General features: G+C 39.9%; 1 protein-coding gene across 4 annotated transcripts in view; it reads right to left on the minus strand.

The window, feature by feature from the left end:
* EIF2AK3 (eukaryotic translation initiation factor 2 alpha kinase 3) overlaps positions 1-19427 on the minus strand; it is a 61210-nt gene that overhangs the window by 24407 nt on the left and 17376 nt on the right. For 3 of the 4 annotated variants that reach the window (XM_083377926.1, XM_083377924.1, XM_083377927.1), the window contains 7 exons: positions 17070-17200; positions 15878-16112; positions 15500-15662; positions 7506-7643; positions 6647-6769; positions 2989-3209; positions 1743-1843 (listed from right to left, as the gene is read on the minus strand). In XM_083377926.1, the coding sequence (XP_083234052.1) occupies positions 1743-1843; positions 2989-3209; positions 6647-6769; positions 7506-7643; positions 15500-15662; positions 15878-16112; positions 17070-17200 (1112 nt within the window). The remainder of the gene's footprint in view (positions 1-1742; positions 1844-2988; positions 3210-6646; positions 6770-7505; positions 7644-15499; positions 15663-15877; positions 16113-17069; positions 17201-19427) is intronic. The other variant, XM_083377925.1, reaches the window with a different exon arrangement.

The following is a 19427-nucleotide window of genomic DNA, read 5'->3' on the forward strand; positions in this document are numbered from 1 at the left end:
TCCGGAGATCTGCCGAAGTTTGGGGAGGTTTGGGGAGGTGCGCGCGCACCTCCCCAAACGAAGCCGGGTCTCCGTTCCTCTGCGCCCTGCCTGCCTGCTTCTTTCCACAGCGGAAAGAAGCAGGCAGGCAGGGCTCGGAGGAACGGAGACCCGGCGACGTTTGGGGAGGTTTGGGCGCCTCTCCAAATATCCCCAAACGTCGCCGGGTCTCCGTTCCTCTGCGCCCTGCCTGCCTGCTTCTTTCCACAGCGGAAAGAAGCAGGCAGGCAGGGGGCGGAGGAACGGAGACCCGGCGACGTTTGGGGAGGTTTGGGCGCCTCTCCAAATATCCCCAAACGTCGCCGGGTCTCCGTTCCTCTGTGCCCTGCCTGCCTGCTTCTTTCCACAGCGGAAAGAAGCAGGCAGGCAGGGGGCGGAGGAACGGAGACCCGGCGACGTTTGGGGAGGTTTGGGCGCCTCTCCAAATATCCCCAAACGTCGCCGGGTCTCCGTTCCTCTGTGCCCTGCCTGCCTGCTTCTTTCCACAGCGGAAAGAAGCAGGCAGGCAGGGGGCGGAGGAACGGAGACCCGGCGACGTTTGGGGATCCCAAACGTCGCCGGGTCTCCGTTCCTCCGCCCCCTGCCTGCCTGCTTCTTTCCGCTGTGGAAAGAAGCAGGCAGGCAGGGCACAGAGGAACGGAGACCCGGCGACGTTTGGGGATATTTGGAGAGGCGCCCAAACCTCCCCAAACGTCGCCGGGTCTCCGTTCCTCCGCCCCCTGCCTGCCTGCTTCTTTCCGCTGTGGAAAGAAGCAGGCAGGCAGGGCACAGAGGAACGGAGACCCGGCGACGTTTGGGGATATTTGGAGAGGCGCCCAAACCTCCCCAAACGTCGCCGGGTCTCCGTTCCTCCGCCCCCTGCCTGCCTGCTTCTTTCCGCTGTGGAAAGAAGCAGGCAGGCAGGGCACAGAGGAACGGAGACCCGGCGACTGTGTATTCAGGCTTGCAAAATGGCGGATCGAGCCTCTGCTGGCGGCAGAGGCTTGCAGAACGGCGGATCGGCTTATACTCGAGTCAACAACTTTTTCCAGTTTTTGGGGGTGAAATTTGGGGTCTCGGCTTATACTCGAGTCGGCTTATACTCAAGTATATACGGTATCTGACAGTAACAAGCATACCATAACTTTTCATTTCTTCTCCTTGCAACAACAGCTTTTCCCATTACTCTTCTTAAAAAGCAGCAATTAAGAGACAACTTATTGAAAGGAGATGGAAATACTGTACATTCAAGGAAAGATGAATTTAGAAATAATTTTATTTTATTTTATTTTAATTCCATTTATATCTCGCCCTTCTCCGAAGACTCAGGGCGGCTTACAAACTTAGCAGTAGCCTTCATTCTATGTATATGCCTGCTTATTAGGGCTTTCACACACACCCCAAGCGGCATTATTACAAAGTCAGCTTAATTGCCCCCAACAATCTGGGTCCTCATTTTACCTACCTCGGAAGGATGGAAGGCTGAGTCAACCTTGAGCCTGGTGGGATGCGAACCTGCGCTAATTGCAGGCAGCTGGTGTTACTTAAGGAGGCATTAGCCCACTGCTCCACCAAGGCTCTTTATAATGCTAGTACAATACTCCTCCAACATAAAATGCACCCACTACGTTTAACACAAACTAAAGCAGATGAACTATCAATGCTTGTTTTTCAAAGGCTACTGCAATGAATGGATTTTGTCAAAGAATAATTACTACTTTTACCTTGACACATATCCAGAGTTCTTAAGGTCATCTCTGTTGTTGTCTTTGGTTTGTTCATTTTTGTTATCTGTCTGACACTGAGTTTCAGACTCCTTCCGCTGCTGATAAACAAAAGTAATAAAAGTCAACTAGACTGAAATGTTAATAGGAAAAATTATCTAATTTCAGATGTGTATTCTGGATTTCTAAAGGATGCAGCTAAATAAGGTATCACAAAAATCATTATCACAGATTCTACCCACCCAATCTGAGTAGGGAGACTGTCTGCTGAAGATCTCCTCCAAAAGAAAGGGAGTGTTCTTAAAATGGGCAATTTCTGTGGGAGTTTCTTTCTTTAGAAAATTTGTCACAAAATATTTCCATAGTATGTAAAAACCTCGCTGTTTCAGAAATATTTTGGGATCAGCTGGGGAGGCAGCTTCCAGTACCAAAGGAGTAACTGTTAATAGAATCTATGCTTTCAGGTATTATTTAGTGTTTTGCATGTATTTTAAATATTTGCATTGACTATTATTCTTGTATATTTATCAGTCCTTCAAAACTGCGTTTATACATTTCACAAATAAATATTCTGAAGTACTCTGACATGAATTTAAAGTATCAGTTGCAGAACTATTTAAGACATTTTTTTCAATGTCTGGCATTTGATGTGGACTGGTATCACATCCTTCTCGCCATACAGTGTGAGAAAACATGCTATAAAAATACAAAGATCAAATGACTCAAAGAAAATTAAGAATTTAGAAATCTTGTTTACAATTCTAAACATCACTTTTATTGCACTAAAGCAGGGGTAGGCAACCTTGACTCTTTTATGACTCGTGGACTTCAACTCCCAAAATTCCTGAGCCACGCTGGCTCAGGAATTCTGGGAGTTGAAGTCCACGAGTCATAAAAGAGCCAAGGTTGCCTACCCCTGCACTAAAGGATGACGCAAATAATCACACCTGATCTGAAATACCTTTTAATTATTCTAATACTGATGATTAGATGCAAAGTTCTCCATAAAACCTGGCTATTCGAGCTTGCCAGCCTGGACTGAGGGTTTGGGTTTTTAGTTTTTAAATTTTCGGGGCTCTTTAATTTAATTCTATTTTAACTTTGTATATTGTATTGTTTTAATTGCCCTGTAAACCGCCCTGAGTCCTTCGGGAAATGGGCGGTATATAAATCCAAATAATAAATAAATAAAATAAATAAAGGAAATATGTATACTTTCACTTCTAGAATCAAGTTCTATACTTACCCGGTTACGAGCATCAGGATGAAAAAGCCTGCGCACAATGAAAGTTGTGGCAATAATACAAAATATGATGGTACTAGCAATTTCTTTCCACCAGTGCAGAAGTAGAACTGGATCTTTTTTTCGGATGATCTTTGAATTCATATTTTCAGAAAATCTTACAGTTATCTGTGTGCTTCGTCTGTTCCTTTCTCGTGTATAGTAAGGTAAAAAATAGCCATTATCTATAATTAAAATAGTGAATATTATTAAATATTTTCTTAAACCCACTTAAATCATGTTCTTAAAGTCTTTGCCATATCCTGGGGTACCCCAACGTAGTACTCAGACTTCAATGTGGGATGTCCAAAATTGAACACAGGGCATAGAAATTATTGGGGATATAGGAAATATGAGATCTTTTTTTCCTCCAAGATTGCTATTGCTAGTCCTGCATGATGACTGTTAGCCGCCATTATGGACAAAATGGCTGAGCAGAAATTAAGAACATTTTGGATGCCAGTCAATTCCTTTTTAATTGTGGACTATATCCAGGCTGAAAAATAAAAAGACTAAACAGCAGTCTTCTGATTCAGTGTCCTAACTATATTAGAGGCAATTCTAAATCCAAGACTACAGGTCTTATGATGTAATAAGCTCCCATCAATTTGACCTAGTTCCTGCCAACTTAAGTTTGAAAGCATACAAATGCAAGTATATAAACAGGTACCACATCGGTGGGAAAATACCAGGTACATGAAAGGGCCATTCTTGGGAGTCCCCTAGGCAATGGTGATGTTACCAGCAAATCCTTTCAACTCAGGTGCTCCTCACACCAATGAAGTAGTAGTGGTATCAAATATCAGCATGAATTCATTCTCCCAGACCTCTACAGGTATGCTAGAAATAAGCTCCAGAGAACCTGCAACACATCTGTACATCCTTATTTTCTCTAAATTGAGGAAAGGACTTTTCAAGTCCAAGCACATCCTCCTCCCATCCACACCTGACAACTGTTTCTCTCTCCTTTTCATTTAACTATTTGATTTTAGTGGGTTTAAATCATACTGTTAATATTTAATCATACATAAAGAAAAATAGTTTTCCTACATTTATAAATCATCTTGTTAAAAAATAAACTAGTTTCTTCAAAATTTCCCTGCTTTAGGAATATTGAATAAGGTTTTAAACTACTTATTTTACTTATCTGTCTTCCCTTTGTCATGCAAAAAGCAGAGTTTGAGAACTCAGCTCGGAAAGTGATAGCCAAATCTGAATCCACGCTATTTATCAAGTACAATACTACAAAGTCCATATTGTGTGACCCTCAAGAGTTCTCTGATAAAAATTGCTATTATAAACAATAAGTATGAAGTGCAAATGTTGCAAATATGATTGCTACAAAACTGGATCTTTTGAAGATTACCACAGAAAGGGTTGTTTTTTGGAGAATTAAACTTCTTTTTTTTGTAAATCTTCACTACCGTAGTTTCCGGCTTATAAGACGACTTTTTAACCCATGAAAATCTTCTCAAAAGTCAGGGGTCATCTTATACACTGGGTGCTGAAACTTTAGGGACAGGGCTGGCTGGAAAACCTGGAGCGGATCTTCCATTTAGTCTGTGCAGGGAAAGCGGGACCAATTGGAGTAGAAGCTGCAGTCTGTGATTTTTTACAGGCTGGGGTCTGGGCGTCTTTCCTTCTAAAGTTGAAGAGCAGCTGTAGGCAGGTGGGGAATGCAAGAGCAACTTGAAAGGCAGGTGGGGAATGCCGTAGCCAGAGCAGCTGCTTAGCTCTAAGGACACATTTGACTCAGGAACTGGGCGGGCTGGCTGGAAAACCTGGAGCGGATCTCCCATTTGGTCTTTATTTTTAATCCCATTTATATCCCGCCCTTCTCCGAAGACTCAGGGCGGCTTACAATTTAAAGCACAAATCAATGTGCTTAGCAATAGCCTTCATTCTATGTATATGCCTGCTTATTACAGCTTTCACCCCCCCCCCCACAAGCAGCATTATTACAAAGTCAGCTTATTGCTCCCAACAATCTGAGTCCTCATTTTACCTACCTCGGAAGGATGGAAGGCTGACTCAACCTTGAGCCTGGTGGGATGAGAACCTGCACTAATTGCAGGCAGCTGATGTTACTTAAGGCTCTGCGCAGGGAAAGCTTTAGAGTGAATTAGGAAAAGTGAAAAAGTGAATTAGGAAAATAGGAAACGGTTGCTGGAATTGGGTATGTGTAGTTTAACAAAGAGAAGGGTGAGGGGTGACATGATAGCAGTGTTCCAATATCTCAGGGGCTTTCACAAAGAAGAGGGAGCCAAGCTATTCTCCAAAGCACCTGAAAGCAGGACAAGAAGCAATGGATGGAAACTAGTCAAGGAGAGAAGCAACCTAGAACTAAGGAGAAACTTCCTGACAGTTAGAACAATTAACCAGTGGAACAACCTGCCTCCAGAAGTGGTGAATGTTCCAACACTGGAAGTTTTTAAGAAGAGACTGGACAGCCATTTGTATGAAATGGTATAGGGTTTCCTGCCTTAGCAGGGGGTTGGACTAGATGACCTCCAAGGTCCCTTCCAACTTTATATTATTATTATTATTATTATTATTATTATTATTATTATTATTATTATTATTATTATTAAAGTTTAATCCACTTGCACTGTTTTATGTTTACATGTTTGATGACAAACAGCCTTATGTTTATAAGTGACAGTTTTCCTACTAAGTACCTGCATGTCATAAGCATTTGAATTAAAATTACCATATTAAAATCAAATCTGATGTTTTTTAATTTTTATTTGGTATGCGTTGGAAGAGGGGTAGTCTTATACGGCGAGTATACCCCAAACCCTATAATTCAACAAGAAATGTAGGGGGTCGTCTTATACGCCGGAAAATACGGTATTTTCTTTTCTGGGCCCGATAATTTCTTCCTCGTGCTTCATATCCATCTAGTTTCTTCATTCTTTATTTCTCAGTAAAACTATCCATTTCTTTTTCTCCATCACAATCTTATTTTCCCCTTTTTTACTACTTCTGTTGGAAGATAGCTGGGGAGTATGTATGAATTTGCATGTGTACACTTGTCCATTTCTGTATAAGTATGGTTTGCATGTGAGAGAAATGATTGTTAGATGTACATAGGTCAATTAATTCTATAAATGGGCACCTTATTTTATATAGTTAATTTTGTTGATAAACCTTTTTTGCTTTGCCTTTTTAAATGTAGTTTTGTGAAGCATGTACAACCAGGTGTACGTATACTGCATATATGAATAGGAATTGATTTTAATCATGTGGACAGTCAGATAGGGAACGGAGGCAAGTTCCAAGAAATTTTATATAGACAAGATAGGAAAGCTCTACATTGTAAAATATTTTTCCCTATATTTTGTTTTGGTCTACCTTTTTTTTCTTTGCTAAAATCATGTTGTCTTTCTTTTGAACATTTTGCTAAAGACAGTGTCCTTTTGGAACAGGTCTGCCTGTTCTAAATGAATACAAAAGCAGTATCATTAATTTACCTAGAAACATAAATTACCAAGAAGCCAATAACAATTCTACAGAAATAACAGTATTGTGATTTCTGTTTAAATTAGTGAAAGCCATGAGTCCTAATGTAAATATAATATTTTGAAGCAATAGTTGAAAATAAAGCACAATTCATACATACCATAGGGATATTGCAGAACTGACAGAGCACCATTACTATATTCTTCATGAGAAAACTTGTCATTGCTGAGACATTTATCAAATTCATCAGATCCTACCAGCACAGGTGTTCTTGATGGAGAATCTAAAAAGAAAGTGCATTTTTTATTACACTTAGAATATTTTTTAAGTTTTATGAATAATAATTCAGTAATGATCAAGATTAAAATTATCCAATTTTTTATGTTCTTACCTTTTTTGTCTTTTTCAAGAGCATTATATGAATGGAAGTTATCTTTTAGAAAACATTTTGTCTATAATAAAGGACCACAGAGTTGGCAAAAGGAAACCATACAAGTTCAGTTAATGATTAATTATCCCAAAATACTGAGAATGTGCACAGTTATTTTCATGTGTTATAAAACTTATAATTCTATCTTAATATTAATATTAAATGAATTTTTTCTTGGATAATTAATTAACTGGGATATGGAATTCTTATATTTTGGATTGCAGTATTATATCTCATGTATAGGCTTCCATATGCAAATTACAATACATTTTTCAATGCAATATATTCAGACAAAATTGAACTATATACTTATTATTGAAAGAATATAAAAATTCATTACAATAGATTTATCAATAGTAAAAACAGCATTGCTTCTTTCCCTGGTAGTTCTATCATACATAATAGAATAAGAATGTCCACACATTACTTTTATAAAGTTAGTAAACTATGAAATACATAAAAGTTTCAGTAAATAATATCTTAGAAAACAGAGAAGTTTCCAATAGCTAAAAGTCATTCATATTTTTTATCAAAAATTGTACTCCATCCTTCATTTTTGAAAAAGTAATAAATCTGAAAAATTACTTACGAATTAAAGGCTTCCACTTGATCACAGGCAAATGAATAACGGCATTATCGTTTCTGGATTCCAAAGCTTTAGGGTTAGTAGGGAATTTATCAGAAATTCTAACTGATGACTGAAGATACAGCTGACCTCTATACATTCCTGCATATAAAATCAGCAGTAATAGTTTTTACAGGACTGGTAAGCTTAATTCTTTAAATTTCAAAACAGTATTTAGAACAGAATTTATTAAAAAATATCCAGTAGTGAACTAATAATTGTATATTCTCAATAGATTAGACCATCTCATTAGAAATTAATACAAGTACAGATGCTACCAAATGTACGTAGATGCTACCCCAATTTGTTGTAAAATTGTTAGTTATCATGACTAATAGGCCATGCAGCAGACTTTGCTTTCAATGTATGATTTAACATAAAATGAAAATGGATATAATTATTGATATTTCCAATCTAATATTTCACAGCACATCCTCTTCAGGCAATAACTGCCATCAGGCACTTTCTGTAGTTATAAGCATTCTATATTTCTCAACCGGCAAAACTCTTCTTGAGCAAACTGGTTCACTTGTCTTAAGTTCATGAATTCCTTTTCCTAACTGTAAGTTTCAGCTTTTTCCATGTTCTATTTGATTCAGATCAGGATTTATAGCAGGCTGAGTCAGAACAGTGCTAAGTTTGCTTTTCAACCATTCTTGGGTACTCTTAGATGTTTTAGATAATTATCCATGATTTGAGACTGAGATAGTTTTCTAACTTTGGCCATTATATTTCATTCAGGTGGTGTTCATATCTTCTGATTTCCTTGGGCCCTGCACAGATTTAAGATACCCAGTGCCAAATGCATTTGAACAACTCCATAACATTAGGAAGCCTCCTGCAATTTTCACAATAGATACGTTCTTTACTTTAAAAGCATCACTTTTTTTCCTGTGAACGTAGAACTGCTATGACATGCAAAAGCTGAGGTTTTATTTCATCTCTCCAAAGGATATTCTCCCAGATATATTGCGGCTTGTCAACATGCATTTTCGCCAACTCTACTTTGATTTTTGTGTGTGCGCGCATATCTAAAGGAGCGTGGTCTCCCTGAGTCTTCAACCAGAGGCCGCTTTCAGTCCGGAAACGATAAATGGTGTGATGATATTGTTGTACCTTGATCTTGGAGGTCAGCCAGGATCTGTTCATGGTTCTTTCTCCACCATTCAGATTATTCTTCTGTGCAATCTGGGAGTAATATTCTTCTTGTAGCCATGCTTATGGAGGTTAGCTCTAGACTGGTTGTTAATCTTAAACCTCTTTAAAACATTAGCAGTGGTGGTCACAAAAACATGAAGCTCTTTGGAGAGGTTTTTTTAAAAAATTCTTTATCATGCTTAGCTATTACCTTTGTTTCTTCCTCATACAATACTCCTTTGCTTTTCTTTTTCTTGTCCATATCTACTGTGCTGCAATGACAAAAAATGCCTCAGTATTTTTCTCCAAATAGGCTGAATGACTGATTATGACGACCTCTGTAGTATTAATTAAAGTAGATAGTCTGCTTGAGATCATTAAAATCCAAACTTTTAATTTCTAAGGGGTATCAATAATTATATTTATGCCATTTTCATTTGTTTTATTATTTATAAGAATATTTTAAGTCATACATCAAAAGCAAAGAGCCAGTTCTATGGACTATGGAATAAAGTATGGTACATACCATTTACTTGTGTTAGTTTCAGCCTATGGTACAGTACTACATGGAAAATTGGGAGTCTGGGAAATACGTGGAGGGACATGAATATTTTTGGCCACATCTATATATCAAAGATCTCTGTATATAGAAAATTCTAAAATTCTAAATATAAATATAAAATTCTACAAGCAAATAAGATCTTCCATTTAAGTTTCTCACAAAAGGATAATCTCTACTAAGCATTTAATTATTCAAATAAGTATACACAAATGTATTTATGATAGTATATAGATCACATTACCCAGTTTCACACTACCAACAATAAATCCAACTCAATCTCCTATTCAGGAACTTGCGTATAGCAGAAGCTTCAGAAAATTTATATAGCTAGAGAAGCTTCACAGACTTTATATAACTAGAAACATTGCTTCATCAGCTTTGTACCTTACATATTTTAGGACTGAAATCTGAATAATTAACATGTCATATACAGTTGCAAGAAAAAGTATGTGAACCCTTTGGGATTACGTGGAGTTTTGTATGAATTGGCCATAAAATGAGCTCTAAACATCATGTAAGTCACAACAATAGAAAAACACAGTCTGCTTAAAATAATACTACACAAACATTAGCTGTTGTCATGTTTTAATTGAACATAAGATGGAAACATTCACAGTGCAGGGTGGAAAAAGTATGTGAACCTTTGGACTTAATAACTGGTTGACCCTCCTTTGGCAGCAATAACCTCAACCAAACGTTTCCTGTAGTTGCAGATCAGACCTGCAAAACGATCTGGAGTAATTTTGGACCACTCCTCTTCACAAAACTGTTTCAGTGTAGCAATATTCTTGGGATGTCTGGTGTGAATCGCTCTCGTAAGGTCATGGCACAGCATTTCAATCGGGTTGAGGTCAGGACTCTGACTGGGCCACTCCAGAAGGTGTATTCTGTTCTGTTGAAGCCATTGTTTTGTTGAATTACCTGTATGCTTTGGGTCATTGTCCTGTTGCATCACCCATCCTCTGCGGAGCTTCAGTTGGCAGACAGATGGTTGTACGTTTTCCTGCAAAATGTCCTGATAAACTCTGGAATTTATTTTCCCATCAATGACAACAATCCGTCCAGGCCCTGAGGCTGCAAAGCAGCCCCAAACCATGATGCTCCCTCCGCCATGTTTTACAGTGGGGATGAGGTTTTGATGTTGGTGTGCTGTGCCTTTTTTCTCCACACATAGTGTTGTGTGTTTTTCCCAAACAACTCAATTTTGGTTTCATCTGTCCACAGTATATTTTGCCAGTAGTGCTGTGGAACATCCAGGTGCTCTTTTGCAAACTTCAAACGTGCTGCAATATTTTTTTTTGGACAGCAATGGCTTCCTCTGTGGTGTCCTCCCATGTACTCCATTCTTGTTTAATGTTTTCCTTATTGTAGATGTGTCAACAAAAATGTTACTATGTGCCAGAGATTTCTGTAGGTCTTTAGCTGACACTCTAGGATTCTTCTTTACCTCATTAAGCATTATGCGCTGTGCTCTTGCAGTCATTTTTACAGGATGACCACGCCTAGGGAGAGTAGCAACAGTGCTAAACTTTCTCTATTTGTAGACAGTCTGTCTTACCGTGGACACATGAACATCAAGGCTTTTGGAGATACTTTTGTAACCCTTTCCAGCTTCATGCAAGTCAACAATTCTTGATCGTAGGTCTTCTGAGAGCTCTTTTCTGCGAGGCATGGTTCACATCAGACAGTGCTTCTTGAGACCAGTAAACCCAAAATAGGTGTGTGTTTTTAAAGGGCAGGACAGCTATCAGCAACACATCCAATATCATCACACTGATTGGGGTCAAGGTTGGCTCACTCCTGGCTCCAATTAGCTCTTGGAGAAGTCATTATTTATTTATTTATTTATTTTTATTACATTTATATCCCGCCCTTCTCCGAAGACTCAGGGTGGCTTACAAGCTTAGCAGTAGCCTTCATTCTATGTATATGCCTGCTTGTTAGGGCTTTCACACACCCCCAAGTGGCATTATTACAAAGTCAGCTTATTGCCCCCAACAATCTGGGTTAGGGGTTCACATACTTTTTCCACCCTGCACTGTGAATGTTTCCATCTTATGTTCAATTAAAACATGACAACAGCTAATGTTTGTGTAGTATTATTTTAAGCAGACTGTGTTTTTCTATTGTTGTGACTTACATGGCGTTTAGAGCGCATTTTATGACCAATTCATGCAAAACTCCACGTAATCCCAAAGGGTTCACATACTTTTTCTTGCAACTGTACAGGCAAATTATTTGGAGTAAAGAATATGAAATGATAAGTCTAAATTTTGCACATAGATGTTATCCATAATTCTGAGGAGTGACTGAGGAAATCACTTCTGAGGAGTGGTTTCATGGTGATTAAACTTAACAGCTGACATGGGAAGCAAATGAGTATATTGTACCAAGCCATTTCTCAAGCATAACTGCTTGAGGTAAAGTGCTGCTGAATGGTAAGGATTGCAAACCAACGATCTGCAGATTTTGCTACCAAAGCTGGTTCTCTGCAGTGCTACTCCCTGGATTCGAATGGGAGCACTTAGGAATGAGCTTTCGGAGGGCCATGGACCCACCTGGGAGGCAGAGTCCTGAAGATTCCAGTTCCCTGTAGGAACAGTCAGAAAGTCATCTTCTTAGCAGTTTTGTTTTCTTAAGCATGCTTGAGTTTTAACTTCACTTTTTGAATCTTCTGATTTATTTTGCTTTTATCTTTAAAAGCTGACTGGACAATTGAATACTGATTTATTTTAACTCTTCCTGGACTCTAGCTGTCCCCTCTCCCCTTCTGAATAACTTTCACTTCTATGTAAGGAACATGCTTTTGGATGGTGAAAGTGCTTTCATTTAGTTTATCCCTCACCACAAGGTTTTACATTTTATTCATTTGCAAAATTTGCTTATTTGTTAATTTTCTTTTAATCTTGGATCAAAATATCCAGAAAATATCTATCTTGCCTTTTTATTTATTTCTTCACTTTGCTTCAATGTTCTTTATTTTCTGACTAAGTTACACAGACCAACAATGTATCAGATTGCAGACAAGTTGGGGGAGGGGGCGAATATCTGGAAAAAAACAATTGGTAACATGCAATTTTTAGTTGAAAGCTTTTTTAAAAAACATGATGAAATGATTTCAGATGCATGTAGCTCTGGATAAATTAGACTCACATAAGGAATGTGATTTGAAAATTGCAGAACTGTTGGAAAGAGCAGCAGACTTAGAACTTAATTGATTGCATATATCTCTCTGAAGTTCAAACCTGCCTTCTTTTACAACAGCAGAAGGCTGATTAAATGGAGAAGCGATAAATTAGTTTTCCTTAGGAAGATTGAAGATTTGGGGAATGGATTTAATACACTTAATCAGAAACCATTTTCATCTGGATTTTGTTGGGAAGAAAGACCATCTGTGGAGACTGAAATTATATTTTACCAGAAAACAATTGATAAGATATGGCATTAAGAAACAAACATAGATATTTGATCCAGGATGAATTATGCTTAACTCTTGGAATGATTTGGGATTGATAATATGCCGTGGTAAATTTTCTACGAAGTGAATACAATAACAGTTTGTTAACAGAGGGCTTTAAAACTTTAACCTTGTCCTTTTTATTATTGTTCTTTCAGTTAATTATTTTGTCATTAATATAGCATATAGATGACAGGTTAATAATTTTCAAATAGATTTAGTAGTTTAAAAAATGTTGGTCCTGTTTCACAGGAGGTGGGAATATTGTAGTAATGTATTAATCAGTATTCAACGTGTTGTGATTCTTCGCCAGCCAGTGGATCCGGCAGCTGAGTCTGAGGAATCAGATGAGGAGGAGGGGCCTGGAGTGACATTGGAGTCAGAGGAAAGCTGTGAGGAGCTCCAAGACTTAGTCAGATGAGGAGCCTGGCCCCTCTACTCGTGCTCAGGCTGAGACACAGCTGTGCTGGGAGCCTGAGTTGGACAATGATGAAGAACAGTTGGGAGAAATCCCAGATGCACAAATGCGTAGGCAAGAGAAGCGAGCAGGACAGAGGAATGCAACGGGGCGGCTCCAAAGGCAAAGGAGAAGGCATTAGGAAACCATGCCTTGCCTGAATTATAAAAGGGAAGGTGTGGGAGGTGCTGGTTGCCAAAGGCAACCGTTCATGTTGAGGATTGAGTTTCTGTGGACTGTGTTTGTTTGCCTTGGACATTGACTCAGGTCTGTGAGAATAAAAGGTGTTATTTTTTCTTGTGGTTCTTGCCTGTTTCTTGGAAGAGGGGTTTCTCCTTGTAAGCATAACAAGCACTCACATAGGCTGGGACAGAACAACTAGGGGGGGATAATATTTGAATAGGTAGTGGGTTTTAAAGCATTTTTTAAATGTTCTGTTTGCTATTTTATTTTATTTTATTAATTTTTGGAGTTTTGTATTTTAACTGTTTTCAAATAAAATAAAAATAGAAACAAAAAACTGCACATCTTGTTGACTAAATCACAACTGATGGTTTCACACTATATCAAACTATATACCAAATAAGCCAAATCCAAACAAATCACATTATGAATTAATGAGATATCTGAACCTATATTTTTACTGTACAGTCAATAGTAAAACATATATATATATACAGATCAGAAAATATAAAATAACAATTTAAACATAGAAATAACTGTCTTTCCACATCCATAGTCAAATGACTGACTTAAAGAAAAAATAATAATTTTACCCAGAGTACACAGTGAGAGTACAATCAGATTAGAGAATTAGGGATGTACAATCAACAATCACTGTGTCTATACCGGGTTTTTATAAACATGGCATAGTTAATAGGACTGTGCTTTAGAAAATATGTCAAGTGTATTTAAAGCAACATTAAATTTTAACCGTTTAACTTTAAACAGTTAAAACACTGCTTCTTTTGGAAGGCTTATATGATTGCTTAAGTGAGGATGCCCGGAGTCATGGTTGTTTTAAAAGTTTAAGCAGTAAGCCATAAAATGAGGGGTGTATTATACTTTGGCCAATAACTACAATCTATATAATTTAAAGATTGCTGTCTGCTCCTTCACCCATTTAAAAGAAATGCAACCTCATTTTAGGCAACATAATTTATTTCTGGATAAATATGCACAGAATACATTTCAAAATATATCAATCTTTTTTTGTACGCACAAAGTACTGGTCATATTGTACGCATGGTTCCCTGAAAATAAGACGAGGCCTTTTTGCTCCAAAAGATGCATTAGGGCTTATTTTCTGGTTAGTTCTTATTTTCAGGAAAATATGGTACGAGTTATGAGCATTCCCTTAGCAAACATTTGAAGTTACACGACAAGTGACCCCTAGTGTTTACAAAAAGTCCCAAAATTATGAATGTTGCCGCAACACGGCATTCACCCTTATGAATGACCGCAGTGGCACTGCAACATTCACCCTCCCCCACATGGGTTTTCCTAGGCACTACGGCCTATGGATACTCACCTTGCGAAGATCAAGAGATCATTCGCTTTCTTGGTTGTTCCTTTGGTGCTATCGCAGAGAATACAGGCCTACAGAAATGCAAGATCACATGAGATCAGGGGTGCGAGATCTCATGCTACTGATCTTGCATGATCTCACAGTTTAGGTTTCTATTCTCTGCAATAGAGAATGGAATGGAAGCTGAGGAGAACGGACCTCCGGAGGCACACGAAAGCCTTCCCTGGCCTCCATTCTGGATCTTGGAGGAGGCCTCCGAGGCCTGAATCGGCCTACAGTGCCCCGATGAAGCGTCCCCGGGCATCCTTTATGGGTGGCAACGGCCCAGAAAAGATCTCTGACGCACAGATTGGACCTTCGGAGAACCCCCTGAAGTGTCCCCTGGAGCCATTTCCAGGTGGCAGTGGCCCAGAAAAGGCCTCTGACACCCAGAAATGATGGGGATCCAGGCGTCGGAGGCTTTTCTGGACTGCTGCCACCCGGAAAGGACACTTCAGCAAGGCCCTCAGAGGCCCAGAATGGAGGCAATCTTAACTGGGGCTTATTTTTGGAGTAGGGTTTATATTACAAGCATCTTGAAAAATTATACTAGGACTTATTTTCCGGTTAGGTCTTATTTTCAGGGAAACAGTATATATGGATACAATAATGCAAAATACATTAAAAGCATAGCTCAGATTCAAAACCTTTTGTTCTCTTGAAAAAAATCACAATTGATATAAATATATAAACAACATAAAAATATACATAAAACACAGAAATTGTCTATAGAGATTGAAACAAGAAATGATGCCATATGTTTAAGTAGGCAGCATACCTAAATAAACACTGGATTCAGTGGCTCCTCGAGCAGCTTCCACAAGATCTTCTTCATCCTCTAAGACATTATTATTAGAAGTATAGCTTGTGTCATCAAAGAGACTGATTGGAATTACTTTGCCATCTTTCACCAACCAAGCAGAAGCAACTGGAGTGCAAAACTGAAAATAAAATAAACTATTGTTTAAAAAAATTATCCAGTAAATGTGATATTCATTAGTTTTTAATGCACAGGTTTTTACAAATACAAAGTACAATTTATACAGAAGACAATTGTTTTAAAAAGTTTAAGATCCACAATACTAAAAGAAAATAAAAAATGTTTTGGTAACATTATATTTCTAAACAGTATTAACATATTCCCCATCTTTAGTACCTGATATTCCCATTCTAGATGTCCTTCCTTCTTATTAAATGCCATAACCTTCCAGTCAGCTACTGAAACTTTTATCACTGTATCCTTCATTGTAGCTTCCTGTTCTTCTACTTCCGAAATGATTTTAGAATCTTCTTTGTTAATATTTGATTTCATATTCCCTTCAAGATATCCTACCCTCGTTTCAGTCTCCGGGATATAACGTAGTTCAAAATGACCAACGCTAAAATTCCACCTTTAAAAAAAGGGCAAAACTGTGATTCCATATCAGTTCTATCTTTATAATGATATAAATGTCATACCGTTTCTGAAATAATGCATCCTAACATTCACAAATGTAGTAAAACTAATTTGGTATAACTAATCTCCAATGTACTAATATTAACTAAAAACTAGATTACGGGAGAAAATCTATAAGCTTGATTAAAGAGAAAAGTGCCTCAATGTTTGTCTTATCTTTGCATGATATATTTTCCAGGAGGAAGTAATTATTTACTAAATTATGTCATTTGTTAATTATAAAACAAGAAAGCTGTATGTTGATATATAAGTTAAAATTTACTTCTTACTTATCTTTACAGTAATTTTCAACCTTTTCTCCTTCTATTTACATAACGTTTATAGATACATTCTATTGTCTTTACATTATTAAATGCTACTGCTGTGGTGGCAATAAAAAAAATGAGGGGAAAGTTGATTATGCATTCTGCTAAATAATCTTCTCTACCTTAGAAGATTCTAATACAGATAATCCTTGACTTACAACCATTCATTTACTGATAATTTAAAGTTACAATGGCACTGAAAAAAGTGACTTATGGCCATTTTTTTTTACACTTACAACCATTCCAGCATCCCCAAGATGATGTGATCAAAATTCAGACATTTGGTTAACTGGCATGTATTTATAATGGTTAGTGTCCCAGGGGCATGAAATCATCTTTTGCAACTTTCTAACAAGCATAGTCAATGTTGTTAACAGCCATGTTACTAATTTAACAACTTCAGCAAGAAAGGTTGTAAAATAGAACAAAATTCACTTAACCATTGTCTTACTTAGCAACAGAAATTTTTGGCTCAATTGTGGTCATAAGTCAAGGTCTACCTGTACTAACTTTGGGATGCAGGTACATCATATGCAGAAACCACTGAGAATTATTAATTCATTAAGATATAGTAATACTATACATACTTTTCATTGCCGCTGCGGGGCCCAACAGCACGAACAGTTTTCTGAGTTCTATGTAGAAGAAGAATATCTTCCTGCTCTATCTCATCATCATCCCAGCGACGACAGCCCATTGCTGAACATATGTATTTTACCTGGGACCAGAGGGAAATATTTAATAAAACAGCCTCTTCCTTAGATGCCGGTATCTTTATTAATAAAGTGGAAATTCTGATATTTCATATTATATTCCATTTTTATATTTGAATTCAAAAAGTAAAAATGTATTCCCTAAGTCAGGGGTCGGCAACCCGAAAAAGGAAAAGAGCCACTGGGAACCGGTTCCATCACACATAAAAAAAAGTGGGAGCCGCGTGCGTGCGTCCATGCACGCGCATGCGCAAAAAACATTTCTTGCGCATGCGCGGACGCGCAGTTGCCTTTTTTTTAATGTTTGATGGAACCGGTTCCCGGTTGCGCGATGGCGACGGCCCATCTGCAAAGCTGCCGAAAGCGGCAGCCTTGCAGACGGGCCGCGGCAGCTTTCGCAACAAGCGGGGGGGGCCGCTCCCCATTCCGAGAGATGCGCGCGCAACTCCCCAAACCTCCCCAAACGTCGGCAGGTCTCCGTACCTCCGCGCGAACGGGCAACGGCCCCGCTTGTTGCGAAAGCTGCCGCGGCCCGTCTGCAAAGCTCCCGCTTTCGGCAGCTTTGCAGACGGGCTGCGGCAGCTTTCGCAACAAGCGGGGCCGCTACCCATTCCGAGAGGTGCACGCGCAACTCCCCAAACGTTGGCAGGTCTCCGTACCTCCGCGCGAACGGGCAGCGGCCCCGCTTGTTGCGAAAGCTGCCGCGGCCCGTCTGCAAAGCTCCCGCTTTCGGCAGCTTTGCAGACGGGCTGCGGCAGCTTTCGCAACAAGCGGGGCTGCTGCCCGTTCGCGTGGAGGTACGGAGACCTGCCGACGTTTGGGGAGGTGCGCGCACACCTCCCCAAACATCGGCAGGTCTCCGGACGGCGGCAGCTTGGGAAAGGTGCGCGCGCACTCTCCAAACCGCCGCCATCCCGTTTGCACAGCTGCCGTGTTCGTCAATGTTTGACAAACGCGGCAGGTCTCTGGACGGGATGGCGGCGGTTTGGCGAGTGCACGCGCACTCTCCAAACCGCCGCCATCCCATTTGCACAGCTGCCGTGAATGCGGCAGGTCTCCGGACGGGACGGCGGTGGCTTGGAGAGGTGCGCACGCACCTCCGCCCTTCGGAAAGGTGCGCGCGCACCTCTTGGAACGGGCGGTGCCACTCTCCATTTGGAGAGGTGCGCGCGCACCACTGCCCGTTCGAAGAGGTGCGCGCACACCGGGCGGCTGGGAGCCACAGGAGACGGCTCAAAGAGCCGTATGTGGCTCCAGAGTCACGGGTTGCCGACCCGTGCCCTAAGTCATATAAAAATGGTGCTTTATTTGGAGCAAATTCTAAAGTTAAAGCACTCACACACACAGCCCGTTGCTTTTGAGAGAAAATATTTTGTTTTTATTACAAATCACGTTGGTAGTTACTGAATTACCATTTCCCTGATAATAAGACCTGGTCAGACAGGCAGGGGAAACCAAAGGACAAGGTGGTGTGAGCCTCCCCTGCCACCTCCCTCCACTTGCTACACTCTTTCCTTTTGGAAACAGATAAAGCATCCAGCGTCCAGATGAAAAGTGTTTGGGTACCTATGGGGTGCTTGGAAACGGAGCGAATCACTCCGTTGTCAAGCGCCCCATAGGCGCCCAAACACTTTTCACCCAGAGGGAGACTGGAAGGTTCATCTGCTGGTAAATGGGGCACTTGGAAACAGAGCAATTCACTCCATTTCCAAGCACCCTATTTGCAAGCAGACAAGGATTCCAGTGTCTGTGATTTCTCGACCAGGCGAACAGTGTTTGGGCACCTATGGGGTGCTTGGAAATGGAGCGATTTGTTCTGTTTCCAGATACCCCATAGGAACCCAAACACAGATCTGATGGAGACTGGAAGCTTCCTCTGCTTGTGAATGGGGCACTTGGAAACGGAGCGATTTGCTCCGTTTCCACACACCCCGTTTGCAAGAAGACAAAGGTTCCAATCTCTGTCATTTCTCCATTTAGGCGAAAAGTGCTTGGGTGCCTTCGAAATGGAGGATTCGCTCCATTTCTAAGCACACCATTTGCAAGCAGAAGAAGCTTCCAATCTCCATCATTTCTCTGTCCAGGCAAAACGTGTTTGGGCACCTCTGGGGTGCTTGGAGATGGAGCGATTCGCTATTTCCAAGTGTCCCATAGGCACCCAAACATTTTTGCCCTGATGGAGAAATGACAGAGACTGGAAGCTTTGTATACTTGCAAAAGGAAAGAATATGG

The sequence above is a fragment of the Vipera ursinii genome (assembly GCF_947247035.1).
Source record: "Vipera ursinii genome assembly, chromosome: Z".
Classification (NCBI taxonomy): Eukaryota; Metazoa; Chordata; class Lepidosauria; order Squamata; family Viperidae; genus Vipera; species Vipera ursinii.